The sequence below is a fragment of the Pieris napi genome, chromosome 5, assembly GCF_905475465.1.
Source record: "Pieris napi chromosome 5, ilPieNapi1.2, whole genome shotgun sequence".
Classification (NCBI taxonomy): Eukaryota; Metazoa; Arthropoda; class Insecta; order Lepidoptera; family Pieridae; genus Pieris; species Pieris napi.
The window spans coordinates 7051719-7073343 of NC_062238.1; the positions used below are offsets into that span (position 1 = coordinate 7051719).

General features: G+C 33.7%; 2 protein-coding genes and 1 long non-coding RNA gene across 4 annotated transcripts; all 3 read right to left on the reverse strand.

Annotated features, from left to right (window-relative positions):
• Positions 1 to 554: 554 nt before the first annotated feature.
• LOC125049959 lies at positions 555 to 4479 on the reverse strand. 2 transcript variants are annotated; one of them, XR_007117075.1, is made up of 5 exons: positions 4357 to 4479; positions 2726 to 2864; positions 1822 to 1959; positions 1302 to 1632; positions 555 to 948 (listed from the first exon to the last, which is right to left on the reverse strand). It is a non-coding gene; the product is annotated as an uncharacterized LOC125049959 (long non-coding RNA). The 2 variants fall into 2 exon arrangements; XR_007117074.1 differs by having other exon boundaries at positions 2726 to 2940; positions 4357 to 4464.
• A 2194-nt stretch (positions 4480 to 6673) lies between these two features.
• On the reverse strand, positions 6674 to 14866 carry LOC125049949. Its single transcript, XM_047649493.1, has 8 exons — positions 14686 to 14866; positions 12963 to 13161; positions 11720 to 11904; positions 11216 to 11271; positions 10223 to 10294; positions 8546 to 8596; positions 7436 to 7473; positions 6674 to 6808 (listed from the first exon to the last, which is right to left on the reverse strand). The coding sequence occupies exons 2-8, from the start codon at positions 13129 to 13131 to the stop codon at positions 6723 to 6725; spliced, it is 657 nt and encodes a 218-aa protein (XP_047505449.1). The 5' UTR covers positions 13132 to 13161; positions 14686 to 14866; the 3' UTR covers positions 6674 to 6722.
• A 4399-nt stretch (positions 14867 to 19265) lies between these two features.
• Positions 19266 to 21420, reverse strand: LOC125049589 (alpha-(1,3)-fucosyltransferase C-like). The gene is made up of 2 exons (XM_047648973.1): positions 20401 to 21420; positions 19266 to 19917 (listed from the first exon to the last, which is right to left on the reverse strand). Exons 1-2 carry the CDS (start codon positions 21351 to 21353, stop codon positions 19650 to 19652), a joined length of 1221 nt encoding a protein of 406 aa, XP_047504929.1. The 5' UTR covers positions 21354 to 21420; the 3' UTR covers positions 19266 to 19649.
• Between the last annotated feature and the right edge of the window lie 205 nt (positions 21421 to 21625).

A 21625-nucleotide genomic window follows, 5' to 3' on the forward strand; every position in this document is an offset into this window, starting at 1 on the left:
CAGGGCTTCAGGTTTAAGTTTTTAGTGCTCAGCTTTAGGCTGAATTTAGTCTCACGCTCACCGTCAGCGCTCATAGATCGGCGCGTAGTTCGTCAGCGCTGACGCTCAGCGTGGTTCGTTTTAGTATCGTACTGACCGCCTTACTCGATCTGTATCCACTTCGCGATTTGCCATGACTGTACACGCTGACGACGTCCGTTCGACACTACAACGCTCACTGAAAGCAGAGGCGCTCTAGCGATCGTCAGCGCTGACAAATACGCGGCGCCCCGACGCGCGACGCGTACGGCCGCGCAGCCATCGGCGCTGACCACCGTGCGCGCTGATAGCTACGCGTCATTCAAAAACGCTTCCTAGAAGTTCATATATCTCGACCATCAGCGCCGACGGTGCGCGTGCGGTCGGCGTGACACTAAATTCAGCCTTAGACATTCATAACAAATTGTAGGTACTGTTCGATCCAGGCATTGCTCATTTATATGCCCTTTAATATTAAATGTATTAATCCTATTACCACGTCTTGGTAATAAATACAACAGAATATATGTTCAAATTTATTTAACGGCAAACAAACATCGAATAAATATTTTAAACTTTAATTGTTCGTCTTATGTCTTTGCAAGTGCAATCGTCCTTATATGCGTAATATTGTCTAGTTTCAATGCCTGCACCGGTTGATCTAAGGGGATATCTAGTTATTGTTGAGGCATTAGTAGTAGTTAGGCAGTGCTTGTTAAAGGCTGTATTTTGTCGAGTCTGCACTTCTTTACAGACCATAGAGGCTTTTTTCTTCTCTATCATAGACACGACGTTTATGTCATGTTGTTTTCTTCTGTCAAGTGCGTGATTTGGACTATGGCAACAGCTTTTGCAGGGTTTGTGTTTCACAATTTGTTTTACATCTTTGTGTAAAGTGTCGTACGCTGTACCGATATCGGTCATCGTATTCTGAAAAAAAAATATATACAGACTCAAGCACAAAACAAAAATCCAATCATATACAGTTTCAAATAAATTAGCCAATAGGATAGCACAAACTTTTGTAAAATTTATTCGAAATAGTAAAGGACTTAAATTTCATTAAAAATTTAAAAATATGTAGCGACATCTACATTCTGATACAAGAATTAATTTATATATGTCGCTACTAACAATGTCTATCTTAAAATTAAATGGCTGAATAAAAAATATCTGGTAACTCGTAGATTTCTATGGACGAAATCAACTAAAGTTTTCGTATTTAAAGAAGTGAAACTGATAATGATTACTGAATATTTATAATTATGGAAAATGGGCGTTACCTTAAGTGAATGCAAGCTCTTTCTCATATTATTAATTTCACGGCGTAAAAAGTGTCTGTCCCAAAGATGAGTGGTAATATGCGACGTTATGAGTATAACAGAGACAAAAATGGCTAATTCCAAAATGAAGTTCTTACGGACTGGCATACTTCCCTTTAAAATTATGTTTTAGATCTAATTATTTGTGTAAATATCTTGTGAGGTTTGATATAACTGCCCTCTAGTTGTATTATCAAACTCTAAATCTATGGTTGACTTTGAAGTTAGAACTGGAGATATATGTCTTGTTGTTCTTCTATGTGCAGTTGCTTTAAAGATTGTGTAGATGGCGCTAAAATAAAAACGAATTCATTTATTCTTTATCATCAGCTTAAATATCTATATACTAATTCAGTGTTATATTACGAAGTTTAAAATCACGTTAAATAATAAACAAACAGACATGATGCTACATTATTAGAAATTCTTAAAATCCAATAAATCCAGCGCTATATACAAAAATAAGTGTTTGTTTACGAACCTTAATTTCAAAGAAATTAAATCTTTTCCTTGAATCAAAGCAAGTTTAAATTCCACGATAAAAGTTGTTCAAATTGTATATAGCGTAGATGTCTTCAGCTGCTGTATAACAGGTTCTTTCAGCTTGTATTATATCTTTCTAGAAATAAATATCAATGCATAATAACTTCCGGTTTCAGGGGATAAAATCCGTATAAAACGGGAAATGACAAAACGGATTTGTTTGACACAGGAAGTTGATCAAGTTAAAATCATTGTGAAATTATTAAATAAGTTAATGAATAATTCAATAATGATATTACGTTTATTTTAACGACACAACATTATCTACTTGATGGTTATAATACCTATAAGATACGTGTTAATTAAGACAGAGCTCCATTGTAATTTAGTATACAAATCTTTAAGAAGAATATAGATAATTTTAGATCACATTCGTACGGTTCATAGTCTAAATTATTATTATCTTTAGTTTTCCCACAAAATTTAAATAAACATTTTCCCTACAAACCATAAATTCAAATCTCTGTACTAAAGGATATTATGGTTTACTTTATTACTTTATATAACTTAATTTAAGCACCACATCAACTGTGGTAAGTTAATAGTCGAAGATAATTTGAAAATCCGTGTACACTGCCTATGTAATAGCTTCTGTCTGCAGCTTTCCTAATGGTGTATTTAAATGGCAATGTTGCAAACAGTTTCTAATTCTTAATCAATTCAATCGATATCAACAAAATCTAAAACGAATAGCTTTCGGTTAATAACGATTTAATTAGACCACGTATTTTAAAAATCGAACGTATTTTTATGAAAATTCATAATGGAATCAAACTGTTTTTAATCAGTTATCGTTTCGAATCTAGTTTTCATACAATTAATGTTAATTGAAAAAGCCGTACCGTGATCTTATCCAAAACTTTCTTCATTTCCTTTAATTCCGCACTTCTGTCGATTCTTTCAGAGAAATCCGGTAGCAGGAAGGTGAAAAATAGGACGAGCGATAATGTGACTAAGATAAAAGGTTTAGAGGTGATAGTACTGTAAAACAATGATCTGTATTGATTAAAGATCTTCTTTAATTTTATGAAATCTGATGTCTTGCGGCGAATAGAACCTGGAAGCAAATTTCTCGTAGGTAGGCCTTTAACATGATAAACGGCATTGATTTAATGCTGCAGTAGTTTTTTTATAGAGCAAATGAACAGGGGGCAATTTCGGGGATGTTCAAACTCCTCCACCACCGCCCATGAACACAAACTGCTAGAAGGCTCTGTTCTTGAAGGATCCTAAGCCGAATTGATTCGGAAATATGAAGTATTGCAGTGTGGGGCAGTTCCACAGAGTGGTGGTGCGCGGAAAAAACCTGCCTTATAAAACGCCCAATAGTGGTACGACGGACGTCATAACGTCATGATATAGTAAGTCAATTAGAGAATCAAATATAATAAACAAATTCAGATATAAATACTGACAAAGAATTAATCCCTAATATATAGAAGACAGTTGCAATAGGCTATGTTCACATGCAACGCGCGTTGACGCGCGATCAAATTTAAAGAGCGTTCAGATGATGAGCGTTAACGCGCGTTGCGAGAGTACTCGTCAGTCTAGTTCGGTAGAACGTAGAAAATGGACGTGGAAGAGGCTATTATTTTGTGGTTATATTATAAAGAAAAATATAGAAAAAGAAAACGTACACATTGGGTTCATCCAATTTTGAAAAAAAATACAAATTATATTATATTTTCTATACAAATTTGCTATATTCCAACTTGCTGGCCTTTTTTCTACTTCATCGATTAGTAAGTCGATGTCAATATCTTCAATTTCACTCATTTTAAATGCGAGAACAAAATGTAATTACGAAAATTAACAAAATTACATGCGATCGCGATGAAAGCGCGCGCTCATCTGAACAGCAAACGGTCATTACATTAATATCAAAGCGCGCGTCAACGCGCGATCACCTGCGTCTAGAGACTTTTTCTCTGAGCGCGCGTTAACGCGCGCTCATGTGAACAGTTGTATGAAGTGATTTGAAAACGCGCGTCAAGTTTTTGCCATCTGAACATAGCCATATTGCTGCCTTTCTTTCCTGTGATACCGTTAGTCAATTAGATTAATTAGGTAATTGTTAATTAATAATGATAATGTGTAATATCAATTGAGCCGGCACATCTGTTACTAAGTAATTAGACTCCGAGTTTATACGGATTTGCTAATAGCCTTTAGAGCTTCAACTAATAGTTAGTTAATACTTCACTCAATCAGTGTATTGCTAAAATAAATATATATTACATAATGGATGTTTAAATGGAGTCAATGATTTCACTAAAGCTTACTATTGGAATTGTATGTGGCATCATTAGACATTTCAACCTTGCCTTACTCAAGACTTATCAAGAATATTAGTCTAGTTTAACTTTATAAATATAATATTTATCATAAAAGTGTCCAATAAACATTGCTAGAAGTCTATTAAAGGGAACAAGGGTGCATAATTTTTTTACGATGAATTTTGTGATCTTACCACAGCCATGTCGCTTCGCCATTAAACTTGAAGTTACATCATATTTTCACTAATGTTTTTGTACTTTTTACAATAATTTATTTTCTTGAATATTTATTTACATACTTTTAATATTAAGACTTGTCATTTACATGACAATTGATTTATTATGACAGAATATTAAGAAATATTTATCCCATAGTTGCCTTAGCTGTGGCGATTACAGATTAGAGACTGACCACTCCCAGGCTTCCCAAACGATAGTAAGAATAATTGTATTGTGGAATAGTTCATTCTCGGAACAGCCCTGCGATGCTGTAACTCACTTTTCGATCTCACACAGCGGTTTTCGCATCGGCGGTCGCTCTCAAATCAGTCGTGAAGCAGTCATTTTATGATTTGGTATTCTAATAATCAATAAACTACAAGCTCCCACCTTTTCAGAATGCCAAATCATAAAATGACTGCTTCACGACTGATTTGAGAGCGACCGTCGATGCAAAATCCGCTGTGTGAGTTCGAAAAGTGAGTTACAGAATCGCAGGGCAGTTATCCGCTGACTTTGCGAACCATAACGTGCCTACGAAACGGGAAACTTTCAGCGCTTCCTGTGCCACAGTGACGTAATTAAAGTAATATAGAATTTTATTTTTGATTTATTTATTTATGATACAGTCTTCCATACGTTTTTATACTATACATTTAGTTGTGAAAATTGCAGATTTTTACTTTGTTAAGTACATATTAAAAGATTAAGCTTTATTTCTTTTTCAAAAATTTTCATATCTCATAATTATTTAGTTTGTTTAAGTTAAATTTTGGGTATATAATAGTTTACTTTAGACATTTTATCTATGGAGCTTAGCACGTAAATATCTACTCTAATAGGGAAGATCTCAAGTAAATAGTTATATATATCCTTATACATCTACTGTACGTTTGTATGTCACTGAACTCCTCATAAACGGCTGGACCGATTTGAATGACTTTTTATATGCGTTTGGGTGGCGCCCTAGATGGTTTAAATTCACAAATCAGCCCGGCAGATGGCGCTGCAGTCGGTACTTTCATACTTTAATAGCCTAATCGCTTGAAATACCATGCAGGACAGCGTCTGTCGGGTCCGCTAGTACATTATATATCTAAGATCCTATTCTAATTCGTATCTTGGATATATATGTATTAGATATTCACATTTCAATCTCGTCTTCAGCGCTGTCAAACTTCATACAGGAAAAAAGCTTTGGCAGCTTTGGAAACTAGACTTCTTTTATTTATAGGTTTTTAGTAGCCTCTCAGGCACGCGATCACGCAGATCTGTGGCCGAGAAGCAAGACAGAAGGGGAGTGTCAAATCTCCCCTTTCTTAAAAGGGACTTTATTTTCTTAAAAGGTTTGGCGTCTATCGCCGGGCCCGGGTGACAGCTACTCCGGAAATATCCTCATGATATGGGTGAATTGGAGCTGGTTGATCGGCGGGACCCGCGTTACCTCGTATGCCATTTATTTGAGTGACATATTTTGAAACTTAAATCACGAAACTAGATTAAAGTTTGACTTTTTGAAATTGATTGAATTTTAAAGATTTTACACAGTCACATTTTACACTTATGATTTTAATAGAAATACAAATATAGTGTACTGGAGCACTCCAAAGCACTATTTCGTGCATTTAAATAAATTTCAATGTTAATCATAATACACAATTTTATTTTGATGTAATATTATATTCGACTATAAGGAAGGAAATGCATTTGCGACATTTTTGGTAGACTGTAAAATGAAATATGATTAGAGTTTTATATCAAAGGATAGCGCTGAATGTCTCGTGAAGATAATATTACATTTACGTTGCACCAGACACCCATTCAAGTAAATTGCAGCCATTACGTTTGGCAGGTGAAAAGGAATTCATGTGGACGCTATAACTACATAAACTATGTATATGTTGTATTGTATATATGTTAACGTAAAATTGTAAACACCGTTAGATTGTAATCTATCTCGCGAGATTGTAAACTGTCGAAAGATTGTGAACCTCAGCGTACTGCTTACAATTTAACGTATTATTATTCGGTAGTTATATGAAATTGTTGGGAAGTGAAATTAATCTGTAATTGACCAAAGAAGTTTGAATGATAAATAGGTTAGTGTAGTACAATCTACCGAATAATAATATGTTAAATTGTAAGCAGTAAGCTGAGGTTCACAATCTTTCGACAGTTTATAATCTCGCGAGATAGATTACAATCTAACGGTGTTTACAATTTTACGTTAACATATACATATGGACAGCAGCGACTGTATATCGTTGAAGGAATCAATATTAAAAATCCAAAGACGTTTTAGATTTTATTAACAACATGAAATTTAAATACAAATCACACACTATAATTTTTCCTTCTGGCAACACATTGAACAGCATGATGAACGATCAATTGCTCTTGGGCAAATGGTGAGAGATTCTGTGCTATCTGTATGAGGAAATAAAATATAAATTTAATCTGTGTTTAATTTCATTAGTTTCTATATTTAATTGTCATTATTGTTAGAGGCTTTTCTTATTTAATTGTGAGGCTTAATAATAAACGGTTTTCTTGACGAGTTAACAAGACTTAAACCACTTCCTTAAAAACAAAATTATCACTAACATTACATACAGATACCGGCAAGCAGTGGTGGTCGGTGGCGGCGGGAGAGTAACGTGTCGATCGCGTGATTGGTAAGCCAGTTGACGTTTGAGTCCCGCGCTGTGTATACTTTTAACTTTCCCCCACTCCCTTGTTTAATGCTCAAGAAGTTTGCCGGTATCTGTACACTTACTAAAAATCTCAAACAATAACTTGTCAACCTGTCCTATGATGATACAGAGCATATTCTTACTGTGCAAAAATAGTTTAAATATAAATTTGTGTTGTGTAGAAATCATAAAGTAAAATACAGTTTACATGTCAAAAAGAAGAGACTGGCTGCCCACAACACAGGGAATCCTAGTGTACTTTATTTTACCTAAATATCCTGTATATTGTGTATATTAAAGTTTTTTTCCGAAACACAGTTATCCAAATTTTCTTTTGAAGCTAATTTACAAAAATACTTACGCTTAGGACTCGCTGATCTGATTGGACTGGAATTTGCTCTAAAAAAAAACAGTTAATTTACAATAAGATACATTCGGGCCTTTATACTGAAACAGTTTTTTTAAACCAGAAAAGAGATAGGACCTTATTAATATTTGTAATCTGTATAAGTTTTGGTAATTTGTAATAAGTATTTAAAATTCCATTAAAAAAAACAAAATGTATCCTTAATTACATATGGGTAAAAAGTATTTTAAACTAGCTGACCTGGCGAACATCAAAATGAATGTCGTGTGATTGTGTTAAGTTTATGATTTTATGCTAGTAATACAACGAATACAAAACAAATAGAAAGTGCACTACTAGATTAATTGCACTACTTTATTGAGAAATTCACACAAAACGAAATAAGCGTCTGAGCGCAATCATATAATATTTTGTCAATCCTTTTTTATTACTGACAATCTTAATATATATATTTCTTGTGTGTATGTGACTGAACTTCTCCTAAACGACTGGACCAATTTTGATGAAATTTTTTGTGTGTCTTCAAGGGGATCTGGGAATGGTTTAGATTCACAAATCAGCCCGCCAGATGTTAAGGGTAGTCCACCCCTAAATTTTTATTTTTATTATTTAGACAAAATTTTTAATTTATATTTTTTTATGATACAGCATTAAAAAATACATACAACCCCTAATTTTCACCCCTCTATGATCAACCCCTATTTTTTTATTATAAATGATATACATGGCAAAACGACGTTTGCCGCATCAGCTAGTATTCTATATATTTTAAATTTAAAATACGCCACTACCTGAATATTGTGGATATATTATCTTGTCGATTCAAAGCTTTATTTGAATGCCCTTCTTATTTGAGAGGAAAGTTTACCGTATAGACGGGTTGAAAATTTAATGTTTGACAATAATTAATTTGTAATAACTTTGACAAATACAACAAATCAAAAACTATGAAATTCGGTCCAGCTATTCTCAAGGTTCGTATATTGTATTCGAACAAACCCGTCTTTGTTTTATATATTAAGATATATTGTAAGCATTGTTTATATATGTACTTATGTATTGCAATTTGTAGCGCAAGAATAGATAACTACTATAATGGCTTACCTAGTTGACTTTTCCTTCTTAATTTCCTTTAGCATTGGTGGTATTGTGGCTCTGAAAAGGTTATTACACTGTCATTATGATAATATTAAAACACTAGTGCAGATGCATTCGATTGACATTGATATCGCACATTGTTTATTCAATACGTTTCTACAGCGCTCACGAAATAATACATATTAAATTCTCTCTAGATGTCTATTTCTTCATCAATGTGTCAGATGAACAAAAGAAAATGTGTATGCATACACGAATACGAATTTACAGGTTTGTTTTGAATTTAGATTCCGACATTGTATACATTTAGACAGCTATATGTGTACAAATGTGGGACAGTGTAACAGTGCAGTGTTATTGACAGCGTTAGTTGAATAAGAGATTTTTTGTCTATGGGTTTATTTTATTATATACATCAAAATCGAGAGCAATTTTGGCAAAATGGCTTCAGCTTGCGACTCTCATACCTGAGGTCGCAGGTTCGATCTCCCGGCCGTGCACCAATGGACTTTCTGTCTATGAGTGCATTTAACACTCTTTGTGCGACGGAAAACATCGCGAGGATATCGACTTGCCTTATGGTAGCTGTACACACTCGGCGAGACACCCCGAGACAGGCCGAGGGCGAGAGTGTACAGTAGAGCTCTCGTCTCGCCTCGCTTCCTCGCAGTCGGTCTCGCCTCTCTCGGTCGCCTGTCGGTTTTTTGCGCACGAGTCAAAGGGTCTCGCGAGTAAAACGAGAGCGACCTGTACACACTCGTTCAATCACTTGCTCGATGACTGTGGTTGTGACAGGACGTATCGCACAATGTGGTCTAACGAACGCGAATTAGAGTTTTTGGAGTGTTACCAAAGGGAATCGTTGTTATGGAATCCGAAGGATGTAGGACACAAAAATAAACAATCTCTACATGATGCTTGGATGCGAATAAGCCGGCCGGTGGATATCCCAATTGAGGAACTAAAGAAAAAGCGAGATTCACTCATGGCTACGTACCGTGGACGTAACTTTATGAACCTAATTACCTATTTCTGTTGCGGTGCATAGTAACCATCCACCATCTTCTTCTTCGCCATGGCTTCGTAATTTTTTTTTATGGTAAACGTGAAGAAAATTATAATAACTTATTGCACAAAGACAAACAGCAGCAGCGGTTTCCACGTCCATTATTAACGGTGTTTTAAATACAAATAACGTAACGAGTGTGTACAGGCTGCGCTCTTCTCTCGGTCCTCTCGGTCGAGACTCTCGGCGAGAGGCTCTCGCCGAGTGTGTACAGCCACCATTAGACCCAAAAAGTCAACGGCGTGAGTCACGCACAGGAGGTTGATCACCTACTTGCGTATTAGATTGACAAATGAACATCAAACAGTTACATAAATCTGAGGCCCAGACATAAAAGGTTGTAGAAATGTCTACAACGTATAAGTACTTATTAATTTAAAGAAATTATATACATACTTAAAGTAGCTTTGCTAATATACTGGCATACGTGCGTTTTTTGCCTGTGTTAATTTCATTATATACATCGAAATATATCTATATAATACTACAATTGTACGAGTATAATTGGAATTATTATGTGTGTGATACATAAAACTTAAACACAACAGACTATCATTTACCCACGCAGTCGCAGACATCAGTTAATTGAATAAAATCGATCCACAATTAATACTTACCTGGATGGCCTCATTTCATATTCCATTTCTTGTTTAATGATCGGACTGGAACCGTATTTGGTATTAGACAATCTGAAGCGTCAATAATATAATAAAAAATGTGTGCGTGTACTAGGTGTACACACGTAAGAAGTGAAACTTCTTTATGACCTTATTTTTCGAAAAATGATCTACTATATGCAACTTTACAGAAATTGGTTTAATAAAGTTAAATTAGATAAAGTTTAACAAAAGGCTTTTATTATCATAGACATGAATACAAATACAATTATTTCATTTTAACTTATTACTGTACTACTATGTACTACTAAGATTATTACAGAATTTCATTAATTGTAATAGAATTATTAGTATTACTATCATTATTATCGTTATTATATATTTTTGTTACTAATGGCTTCGAATCTCTTCGGATCAACCGTGGTAGGGACAAGAAAAAGATGGCGCGTAACCGAAAAATGTGACAAATGTGTGTTAATTTTTTTCCAACGCCGATAAAGAAGTTTGACTTCAAAAAGCAACATGGCGCGTAACCATGCTACAAAATTTCTTCCATACGTCGATAAAGAAGTTTCACTTCAAAAGATGGCGCGTAACGGAAAAATGTGACGCGTAACGAAAAAATGTTACACTAAATTTTTTTCCAACCCCGATAAAGAAGTTACCCCGATAAGTAAGTTTCACTTCAATAAGTCTAAATGATAGTACATAATAACTTTTAATGTTAAGTGAATATAAATGCTACTTTGCTATTGCGATCCTATTATGTATGGACCCTATATTTTTATTGCAACACTTTCACTTCAAGATTATAAAAAAATTGGATTTGTTAGTTTACATTTTAAATAATTTTTGTGCTTTTACATAAGACAACAAATTTCATTATCAACTTTTGAATAATAGCCTATTGTTAGTCTGTGTCTGGGGAAGTGCGAACGCATTTCCATTTAGATTAACAAAAGATACGATAGATTTGAAATAAGGAATACATACTGAATTTCTGTATTACTGTCCACTCCATTGACTTTCGTTTTTGATTTACAACACGGCTAAAAAAACAAGTTATTGTAAAAAGGTAATATGAATCCTATTTCGACGGATGCTTTATTATATTTATTAATTATTATATTAACGTAATTTTCAAAACATTATTTAGTACTTTAACATATTGTTACGAAGACGGGTTGACTGCAATGTTTCTAGACTTTTCTACTAGTTAGAGAACTTTTCATCAGGCTGAAATGTGATTTCTGACCGTTTCAGGAGATGGTCAATCACATATTAGAAAATTGTAATTTACAGAATGTTACCCTAGTTTTCAGGAGGCTGATACATTTTTTCAGACAGTTTCAGAACAAGTGTAGTCGAGTGGTAGGTACACATTGCAGGCCTGTTTATACCCCTTTGATGAAGGAATATTCTAGACCGATTTTCTAGGTGTCGTACGAGGACGATTAGATATATAAAAATGAAAGGATAAATATAATTAGGACATACTTTAGCACAGCAAGACATGTTTAATTCACTGTTATCATAACTCGGTACACTATGCGCCATTGCAATTTGTTTGGTGTCATTTTGAATGTAATTCTTTTTCGATTTTCGACTCTCTCGGCTCGTCGTATTAGTGGTAGGCCGTGGGCCTCTACTGCTTCTACTTTCATGTTGTCTGGGGAGACTAACTGCAATAATAAAGAAGATAACAGCGTTACTTTGGGCACTATCACGGATCGTTTCATACCGCCGGCTGCACGCACGAAAAAACATGACGCATGCGGCGTTACCTCGCTCTGAGGCGTTCCATGTAAGGCTTGAAGTGCAAGCGAGAGCGCGGAACGAGCGACAAAGAGGCACAATCGGCCTCCGCGTTCGGCAGCGTTCGTCCGTTAAAAAAATGACATAATTGTTTTTATGCGTACAAATAAATGTAACTTGATCAATTCAATTGTGTTTTCCATTTACCTCCTTCTCTATATCCATACAAAATATCTATCAAACAAAATTAAAATTTTCTTTTGAAAAATGCAACACTTCCATCAGTATTTTCTTATGACGTTGTCACGTTCAACTATAGTCAGTAAACCGACTTTACAGACAACCGATTTTTTATTATAAAATTACGATGCGAAAAGCCTAGATTAACAATTGACAGCATTTCATAGACCCTTTTAAATTCAGCCATTGTTCTGAATTACAAAACGATTTTGTTACAATTACGTGACCGGCGGTTTAATGCCGTTTGGGACTTTCTGACCAATAAATAAGTATTTGATCGATACATTATTACAAATGGAGGGATTTGGAACTGTTTTCATGTTCTGTTAAGATTTATATGATGTTCATTGATAAAAAAACTCGTAAATGCTTGTTGTTTTAACGCGTAAATAACATATTAATAAATGTAGTATTTCCACGAAAATTATCACGTCATGATATATCTCCTCATGTCTACCATAAGGTTTTAGCGCTGTTCAATAAACGCCGATTATTGACCCGTCTTACTGTTTAAATGGATGAATCATAATCATATACAGCTGGCCAACGTAATATTCACGTATTTCAAGAACTTATTTTAAACCTTATTTTAAAATGGCAATCATCTTTTGGTCCAGAGACAACATAACCGCTGATAAAATGGCAAATTGCAAAAGCGGTAATCGAAATTAAACACTTTCAAATTTCTACTATAATTATAGTAGAAACTTAAAAGGTTTTAACAATATAATAAACAGTAACTTACGTGAAGGCGAGTTCTCCAGAGTACGTTCAGAGAGTATTTTTAATAGATACATAACACTGGCAACAATCACAGCGAGTGCTATTATAATCGCCAGTAGGGATTTATGTATAAAACTCTCAAAACAGTCAACCAAATCTTCCATATAATCTGCAGCCACGTACGAACACATTTGGCTAGTTAGAATGTGTAATATATGTACCTGAAAGTATATCTTTATATATATAATTCTTCTGTGAGTGTGTATGTCACTGAACTTCTCTCAAACGACTGGACCGATTTTGATGAAAATTTTTGTGTGTGTTCAAGGGGATCTGGGAATGGTTTAGATTCACAAATCAGCCCGGCAGGTGGCGCTGCAGTCGGTACTTTCATACTTTAATATCCTAATAGCTTGAAATATCATACAGGACAACGTCTGTGGGGTCTACTAGTTATGTATAAAGCCATTGTCTTGACTTCATTCACGTAATGTTGGGATTCTGTGACCATTATCTGTGGCAAAGTAGGTCAAATGATTTGTTCAATGTGAAAATCTAAATCTGGAATAAAATAAACTAATCACACGGTACTATAACATGATACATAAATTGTCTAGGACTATATTCATAACGAAAAAAACATATTTCATGAAGAACGTCTAATTACAGTAATTGATTAATTTTTATTTGTAAAGAATATTATAGATTTACTTATCTATAATCCAAATATCATTGGTATTTCTAAATATGAATGGCGATTTTTACTTTAGTTTTATATTATTAATGTGTTTTGTATTTTCAATTTCCTAGGAGGATTAAGATAAAGCTCACTATTCGAAAGGATTTTCCTTGGAGATTTAAATATACTTGAAATGCAAATTTTTAGATCGTTTCAAAATTACAAAAGAATCAGCTTAGAATTCAAAATAAGTTGAGAATGCTTTTAAAGAATACACTGTCTACAAGTAAATATTAATTCTTTATTTTTATATCCATCAGAGTAAACAAACGCAATGAATAATACATACATACAGAAGTTACAACCTCAAAGAAGTTACGGTCATGTGCAGTTCGTATACTTCCCAAAAATAAGCTTTTCCCCAGAATCGAGCCTAGGCCGATTAATAAAAACGAGTACATAGCTGAAGTGTGGCATATAAATCTTTTTGAAGTTATACTTCTTTAGGCGCGTTATGAAAAATTGATGAGAGTGAAATTTTACGATGCGCGCGCACCGTGACACAATATTAACAGAATGAAGTTGCCCACGGAGGATGCTACGGCATTGGACATAATTTAAAAACAACATTCGAATAATAATAGAATTTATGTTACACTTAATGTAAGAGAATAGTAATAATAATATTTATTTACTGAAATCTATTGACTATAATGACTCCTTTTCCAGTCTTTGATAATTTAATTGTAATTAATTATTTGCATGCACTCAAAAACTATTTTTAATAATGCCAAAGTATATCTTCTTACGCGCGTACATAAGTACACGCACCCTTTTTTACTATTTATAATTAACAAAAGAGAGAAACAATGAATTAGGTGAAAAAATCTCCATACTGATTTTTATAGAAACTCCGCAAAAGTAGAATCAATAATCACAAAGTACAAAATAGGACAGCCTTTTGTTTATATGTACCAAAAAATCCTGTTTAATTTATATTTGAAGAGCGAACTCGAATGAATACAGCTTTTGGTCGGGCTCAATGAAAATACAATGGAATACGTACCAAGCTATTCTTTTTACGTTTTTAAAATATTGCGAACAATATTTTTTACATACAAAAACACGGCGCATAGTAGTTTTTTAAATAATTCTAGATTAAATTTCGTTCATATGAGACGCGTTCGGTCTCATCATGATATGCGGACCCCAAAAATAAAATTCAATGTTTTGACCCGAAATCCTGTGAATACTTACGTCTTAATTTTATTTGATATCTGTCATGTTTGCATTTTATCTATTGTTTATGACACAGAATATTGAAACCTTAATAATCTGATTTATAGGGCTACATAGCGCTCTGTGGGTAGGCTTTATAGGATTCTATATAAGTAGTATAAAATTACATATATATTTCGCTATTGCTTAATTAACATAATTTTATGAATACAAATCTTTACATAACCACAAGACTTGTCTTCGCTATCAATAAAACTCATAAAAAATTATGTGCCCTTGCCACTATACATAAATAAAAAATGAAGAGATAATTACTACAAATTTATTTTTACTTTAACTATTATATAAGTACAAAAAGATAACACCCCATGTCCTCAATATTCGTCGACATTATTCCAAAGATATCTTACAGAAAATTCGCGCACTAAGCAGACGCCTTTCATCAGTATAATAAGGATTCAAGGATAATGTAGTCACAATCTGGACCGCGGTCCATTTTCTACGTAATCCATAAACTCACAATATTCGAGGTCCGCCCTTCACAAGCCGTGATGGATTGGGACCTTTGATTTATACCCTTAATAATATTATGAGCACGAACTCATTTTATATTTAGGTATATTACTTTAGGGGTTTAATTCATATTTGTTACGATTTAGCTATCCTCTAAGCTATATATCTCTTTCGTTCTACGCCCTTGATTTGAGAACTGGCACTAAATGTAAAGTTAGAAGCATTTCATATACATTTCTTTTTTTGACGATCATAAGTGTACAATGTGTTACCTATATGATTAAATGATTTTTGAATTTGAATAAGAATTTATGGATAGAGAATTAACTTAGGAGCAGTGTTAGCAGAAAGAGCGTGTGATTCTCAATTTTGACATGAATCACGGCTGTGCAAGATATTTATACACACCATTAAAACTTATCGTACGGCGAAGGAAACCAGACAGGAAACCCTCACGTATTAGCAAGCCTTTTGGCAGTGCGAGTGTCAATTTGCCTCCTGTAACATTAAAAAAAAATTACACCGACCGAAAACAAGCGACGGTGAATTCCACATTCCATTCGATAGACGTACATCGCACCTGGGTGGATTGATCCCAGGGATCCTACCTTATGATGGGATTTTTTAAAATTCCTGTTTTTTTTTTTAATTTAAAATATCGCCTATTGTTTTCACTGGGGGATTTCCATTTGTATCCACAGGGCCCTGGACTGCAGCCCAGGTACATTCGCCCCTGTACAGTGTACATATGCAGCCTATACATCTATATTAACTACACGTTCAAGTTTTCAGCGTGCACTTAATCACAGGACAGTCCCTGTCATAAGTATCTGCAGTTTTCCATTAGCACAGTTTATATAAAATATTTTTAGCAAACACATTATATAGTCATTTAATATTAGGAAATAATTTTATAAGACTATTTTTGATTATTATTTAAAGAATAAACGGTAAAATATATATCTATATCTGGTATATATTTATTAAGAGTATTTTATTTTTCATCCCTGTTCAAGACAATGTATGGAATACCCATAAAAAACAAAGAGAGGGAAAAAACGTGTGTAACTTGTACCCGCGTTAGAAGTTATACTTCTATGGCGTAACGTAACGTAAGATAAAAATCGGTACCTAACGTAATATTTTGAAAATAATATCTCATCAAATTATCATATCAGTGAGTTTAGTATTTTTTCATTTATAATTACTGAATTCGTGTAATATTTGAGATTTTATGAACCAGTATACGAGTTAATTATCAGGTTTTTAGTATATTAAACTTATAATAAATTTAAGCATATATATTCCACATGAATACGAAATTGGTATAGTGAATATATAATGCCATGCCAATCCTGATATAGGATTTAAGCCTAAGGGAAATGAACTAAAATATTTGACTACAACTTGAGATCGAAATGCTCTGACGTCTGAATTTTTTAGAAGTTTTCTCTAAGTCTATATACGAAATAACACAAATATTATAAGCTGTTTACAAGTTTATTTGTCAGTTACATAATTGGCATTACAGTTTGAAGTCAAAGACTACAATGAAGTCCTACTAGAGTCTGGCTAATAAAAGAAGATAACGAAAAAGCGCGGCAAATTAAAAAAAAAATTGTATGGTATCCCTCAAAGTTTGATATACATATATGTTGTGGATTAAACTTACTTGATACTTGATTTTATTTTCTTTTTTTTTACATTGATAGTAACTGTATTTCTATGAAATCAAATACTTTACGTATTTAGTCTTTTACTATTGTTATTTAAAATGACTAGCATGGCATGGAAAACTAAAACTATATTTATTACACAACTTTATTCGGAATAATCAAAATAAGAATCAAAAAAATCAATAAAACAAAGTTTTAGACTATTATACCTGTTCACTATTCGGAAAAAATATATAATAGAAATTAAAATGATTAATTGCATGAAGTATCAAGACAATAAATTATACTAACCTAAGAAATTCAATGACATTTTGTGTTGCCATCCGAAAGTTTTCAAATAATTTAATTAACTTCTTTCATTAGCCAGACTCTAGAAGCCTTCGTTCGTGTAAATGAAGACACAATTAGTACTTCCCTTATTGCCTGTCTGACAAACTGTACCAACTTTAATAATAGGCCTTGATATAATAATACCGGTGTTACGTTGACCAGACGGTATATAATACATTCAATTCGATGAGAAAAGTATGAGACAGTGAAAATTATTTTTTTCTATTAGACATATTTATGTATTGGATAGCCCACATTTTGTTTGCCTCCTAATCTTGGTTGGATTTGCTTACACCCGAAAGGAAAATCTCGTTATTTCGTGAGCTTTTCGTATTTGTCGGGGCTTATTCATGAATTTCATTTATAAATAAAATTTCAAATATATTTTTGGGAAAGTCCTCTTTGTATATCAAATTTTATCGAGTGATGTTCTTTGTGTGATTTTTAATAAATACCTATTGATGCACACTTATTTACTGGAGGTACCATATTCAATACTGCGCGATAACGTATTTGTTTTCAGGGGCTTGGGATCAAACCACATGCTACATGTTTACGCCAAACAAATTTCTATGGAAATGGTCACGTGACAAAGCGTGAGCTAATGTCATCCTCATACAAATTTTTCCTGTGGTAGTGGGTCACGTCTGTTGTAAAGTATTGTTGTCTCAAGCACCAGGTCGAAAGGCAAAAACTGACGTGCCCATTAAGAAACGAAAAAAAATCCGTCGCAAGAACATTTAATTAACATATGACGAACGTATTATTTAAACTACGGCGGGTCCTAACCTTTTTAGGGTAATCTGTTTGATGTCACTGAGAATCTTTAATGCGGACTCAAAGCGATCACAGCCACTAAGCAATTAGACGAAATGTTGAAGCTGGATTAACATGGTTGGACTCCCTATTTATATCAATGTTACTTAATTTTTGCGAATCCTTAGTACATCGCAAATTGGTTAATTATTGTATCTTATTACTATATATTTTGTGTGTTTAATTCATAATAAAATCATCTTTACAAACCTTTTAATACTTCATGACGTACGTATTACTTTGAGGGAGAAGTACGCTCTCTTTTTAAAGGTCGTATCTCCGAGGGAAGAGCTCCACTGGGAGCCGATTCCAGATTTCGATAGTTCGCAAAAGAAAATGTCTAATGAAGCAGACCGTGGAAGTCTTTAAGTTAAGGTGATGCGAATGGAATCTGGAGTTAATACGGCTAGTACGGGGAAGAAACGAGGCAGGAGGGATCAATACAAACTACTCTCCATAGTACACTTTCTAGAAAACGTATAGAGACTTGGAAGCACCGGATCAGAGATGTGAGCAGTATTCCAATGAGGCCGTACTTGAGCCTTGTAGAGCTGCATACGGTTCCACAGAAGCCATGCTTTGGCATGACTCTGAGATTGCAAAAACTATGTCTTGGTTAGTTTAAGCCCACACACGCTTATAACATCTCTCAGCCAAACTCGCAAATTCACTCTCACGCACACACACACTTTTGTTGTACATAAAGTTTATTATAATTATAATTATTATTACTAGCGGACCCAACAGACTTTGTCCGGTATATACGTCTTAAATAAAAAAAATAATCTAATTGTAAATCTAAACTATTCTCGAATCCACTTGAAGACACATACAAAATTTAATAGTAATCGGTCCAAGAAGAGGAGTTTAATTACAAACACACAAGAATTATATGTTTTTCATTGCATGAAGGGATTCAAGTATTCCCATAGGTGTTATTTACAGAGTTATGGATTTTGGCCAAATTGGCTCTCTTTCTTTTTGGGGATTTGATTATATTTAATTTAAATAAAGGTTGTAATTGTGTTTGATAATTTTAAACTGTCTATTTATCTATTCCTATCTATTTATAAACTGAAGTAAAGTGCTAAATCGTTACGTTTTTCCCGAACCTAATGGCTACTATCTAGAGAAATATGTAAATATATTTGTTCATACACAGCAAAACAGCAAAAGTCGTAAAGGCTACAGAAATTGAATCTCATAATCGGTAGCAATAAAATGTAACATAAAGTATGCAACATGAATAATGTAAATTTCTAATTCTTCAAGAACAATACAACGATAATGAAAAACATCTTTGGGGATATTAATGAAAATCACCGTCCATAGTCAGTCGTAAATTATTGTTATCATGAGAATAATTATTTATTATTTCTATTTACTGTACTACAAATTCCAATTGCTTGTAATGGTTATAATATTTTTAAAGGCTTACACAAGTGTTTGTTCTAGTTTAACATCTTAAAGGTGGATCCCACCATTTACTAAAGTTTTCATAAACTGTTTTCCTCTTCACCAAATCCTCTTCATTGAGTATGGAACAAAATCTACAATATTCATCTGTTTCTATACTTTCAGCTTTTGTATGATAGCTGTAATGGTTAGTCCATCGAAAATATTCTATGTAGTCCTCAGGATTTTCAATCAGTGCATTCATTTTTTCCGCCAATTTTTTCACTCCCAATTCTCTCACGTTGAGATACGCGCTATCTGGCATGAACCTGTAGTAACAAATTGTGTAAATATATTTGTGATTATATCGAATAATTAAGTCGTCTGTGTGTAAATCTATACTGGAATGCAGTACAGCAATTTAATAGACTAGTACTAACGTTGTTAATTACTTTACCATGAAATCTATATGAAATGTTAAATATTATATTGGCTGGTTATGGCATCATCATCAATGGCTGTACAGCTGTGTAGAATTGGATGCAAACGGGCAGGAGGCTCACCTGATGTTAAGTGATATCGCAGCCCATGGACACTTTTAATACCAGAGGCTTGCGAGTGCGTTGCAGGCCTTTTAAGAATCCTGCTTCTTACGTCGAACTTCGGCGGACTGGTTATGTGTATGTACATAAATTGAAAATATACGTTTATAACGTTAAAAATTATTCTATAGCTTTGTTATAAGCAAACATGTATTCCCGCATAGATCTTCTAGAAATATTTGATACACAATTAATAAATAGAATGACTACCGTGTGTAATTAGCTCCGCCATAAACGATTGGTACAGTGAGATGTTTTAATGGATGCAGCAACTTTTCTGTCACATAGTCTTCAGCTAATGAATTCTCAAATGATAAATAAAAGAAGTAATCTCTTTCAAGCATGTTATCGCATGCGTCCTCATCATTTCGGGAACACTTGAAAGGCCCACACGATCCGTATATATCAATATACAAATCATACTTAGCGAGCTCAGCTGCTAATTCTCTCGTTAATTCATTTCTTCTACTTCTGGAAAAACAATTTGATACAAACCAAGCCGCCGCTTTTGTTTTATTTCCAAGTTTTAGTTTTACATCTTCACTTACTGGCTTCATTCTTTCAAAATCCAACCAATTCATATCTATTTTCGGTCCAACTATTTGTTTATTCTCGTCCCTTATAGTCATGTAACCCCATTGAACTTCGGAGGATAATTTATATGTCCAAGTCCAATTAAAAAAATGATTAAAATCATCTCTACAGATTGGATAATTATCTGAAGATTCAATTGAGGCAAATACATATTTCTGGTGTTGGGATCTCTTTTGTGGCAGTTCTTCTTTCGGTAAATTAATAATTTCGGGTCCATTAAAAACAATAACATCGAAATTTGTATAATCTCCTAATAAAGATCTATTGTTTGTCACTATACAGTTTGTGTATGCACATTTCCTTTTAAGGAATCCATCGTTTCCTTCTCCCATATACACAAATGGTACAGTACGATCCGAAGTCCATCGGAGAATATATTTTATCCTACCAGAGCTATGTACATATTGGTTATTTATATTAAAAAATACTCTTGTTTGAGAAAAAATTTGACTGTGTATCTTACGATTTGATATTGTCATGTTTTCACTATTAAATAGAATACATCCCAATATTGTCACAATTAACACACAGAGCGTCAGTATTTTTATAACGCTCTTTTTAAAACGCATTTATAACCATTAAAACCATTTGTTGACTTGATTGTATGAAACGCGTGCGCAGTTTGACGCGTACTGTTCTAATAATCTCATAACAAACAAACAAAGTCGTATCGAGTTATGTATTCAGTTTATTACTGCTTTTCAATTTGGATTCATTTACTGCGGGTAAAGTATAAGAAGTGAATATATAAAAGAGAAAACGACCTCAAGGTGTGATAGCGTTACCAAGAATTAATTATGCAATAGAACAAACAGTCTGAACTCTAATCAACTGACATTAC

What these genes read in the sequence shown, in the direction of transcription:
- LOC125049589 (XM_047648973.1), bottom strand. Translation starts at nt 21,353, where the DNA reads ATGCGTTTTAAAAAGAGCGTTATAAAAATACTGACGCTCTGTGTGTTA. An exon ending in GGCGGAGCTAATTACACACG is followed by an intron (nt 19,918 to 20,400) that starts GTAGTCATTCTA and finishes TTGTTACTACAG; the next exon opens with GTTCATGCCAGATAGCGCGT.
- LOC125049949 (XM_047649493.1), bottom strand. Translation starts at nt 13,131, where the DNA reads ATGTGTTCGTACGTGGCTGCAGATTATATGGAAGATTTGGTTGACTGT. An exon ending in TCTGGAGAACTCGCCTTCAC is followed by an intron (nt 11,905 to 12,962) that starts GTAAGTTACTGT and finishes TTATTATTGCAG; the next exon opens with TTAGTCTCCCCAGACAACAT. An exon ending in CAGATCAGCGAGTCCTAAGC is followed by an intron (nt 6,809 to 7,435) that starts GTAAGTATTTTT and finishes TTCCTCATACAG; the next exon opens with ATAGCACAGAATCTCTCACC.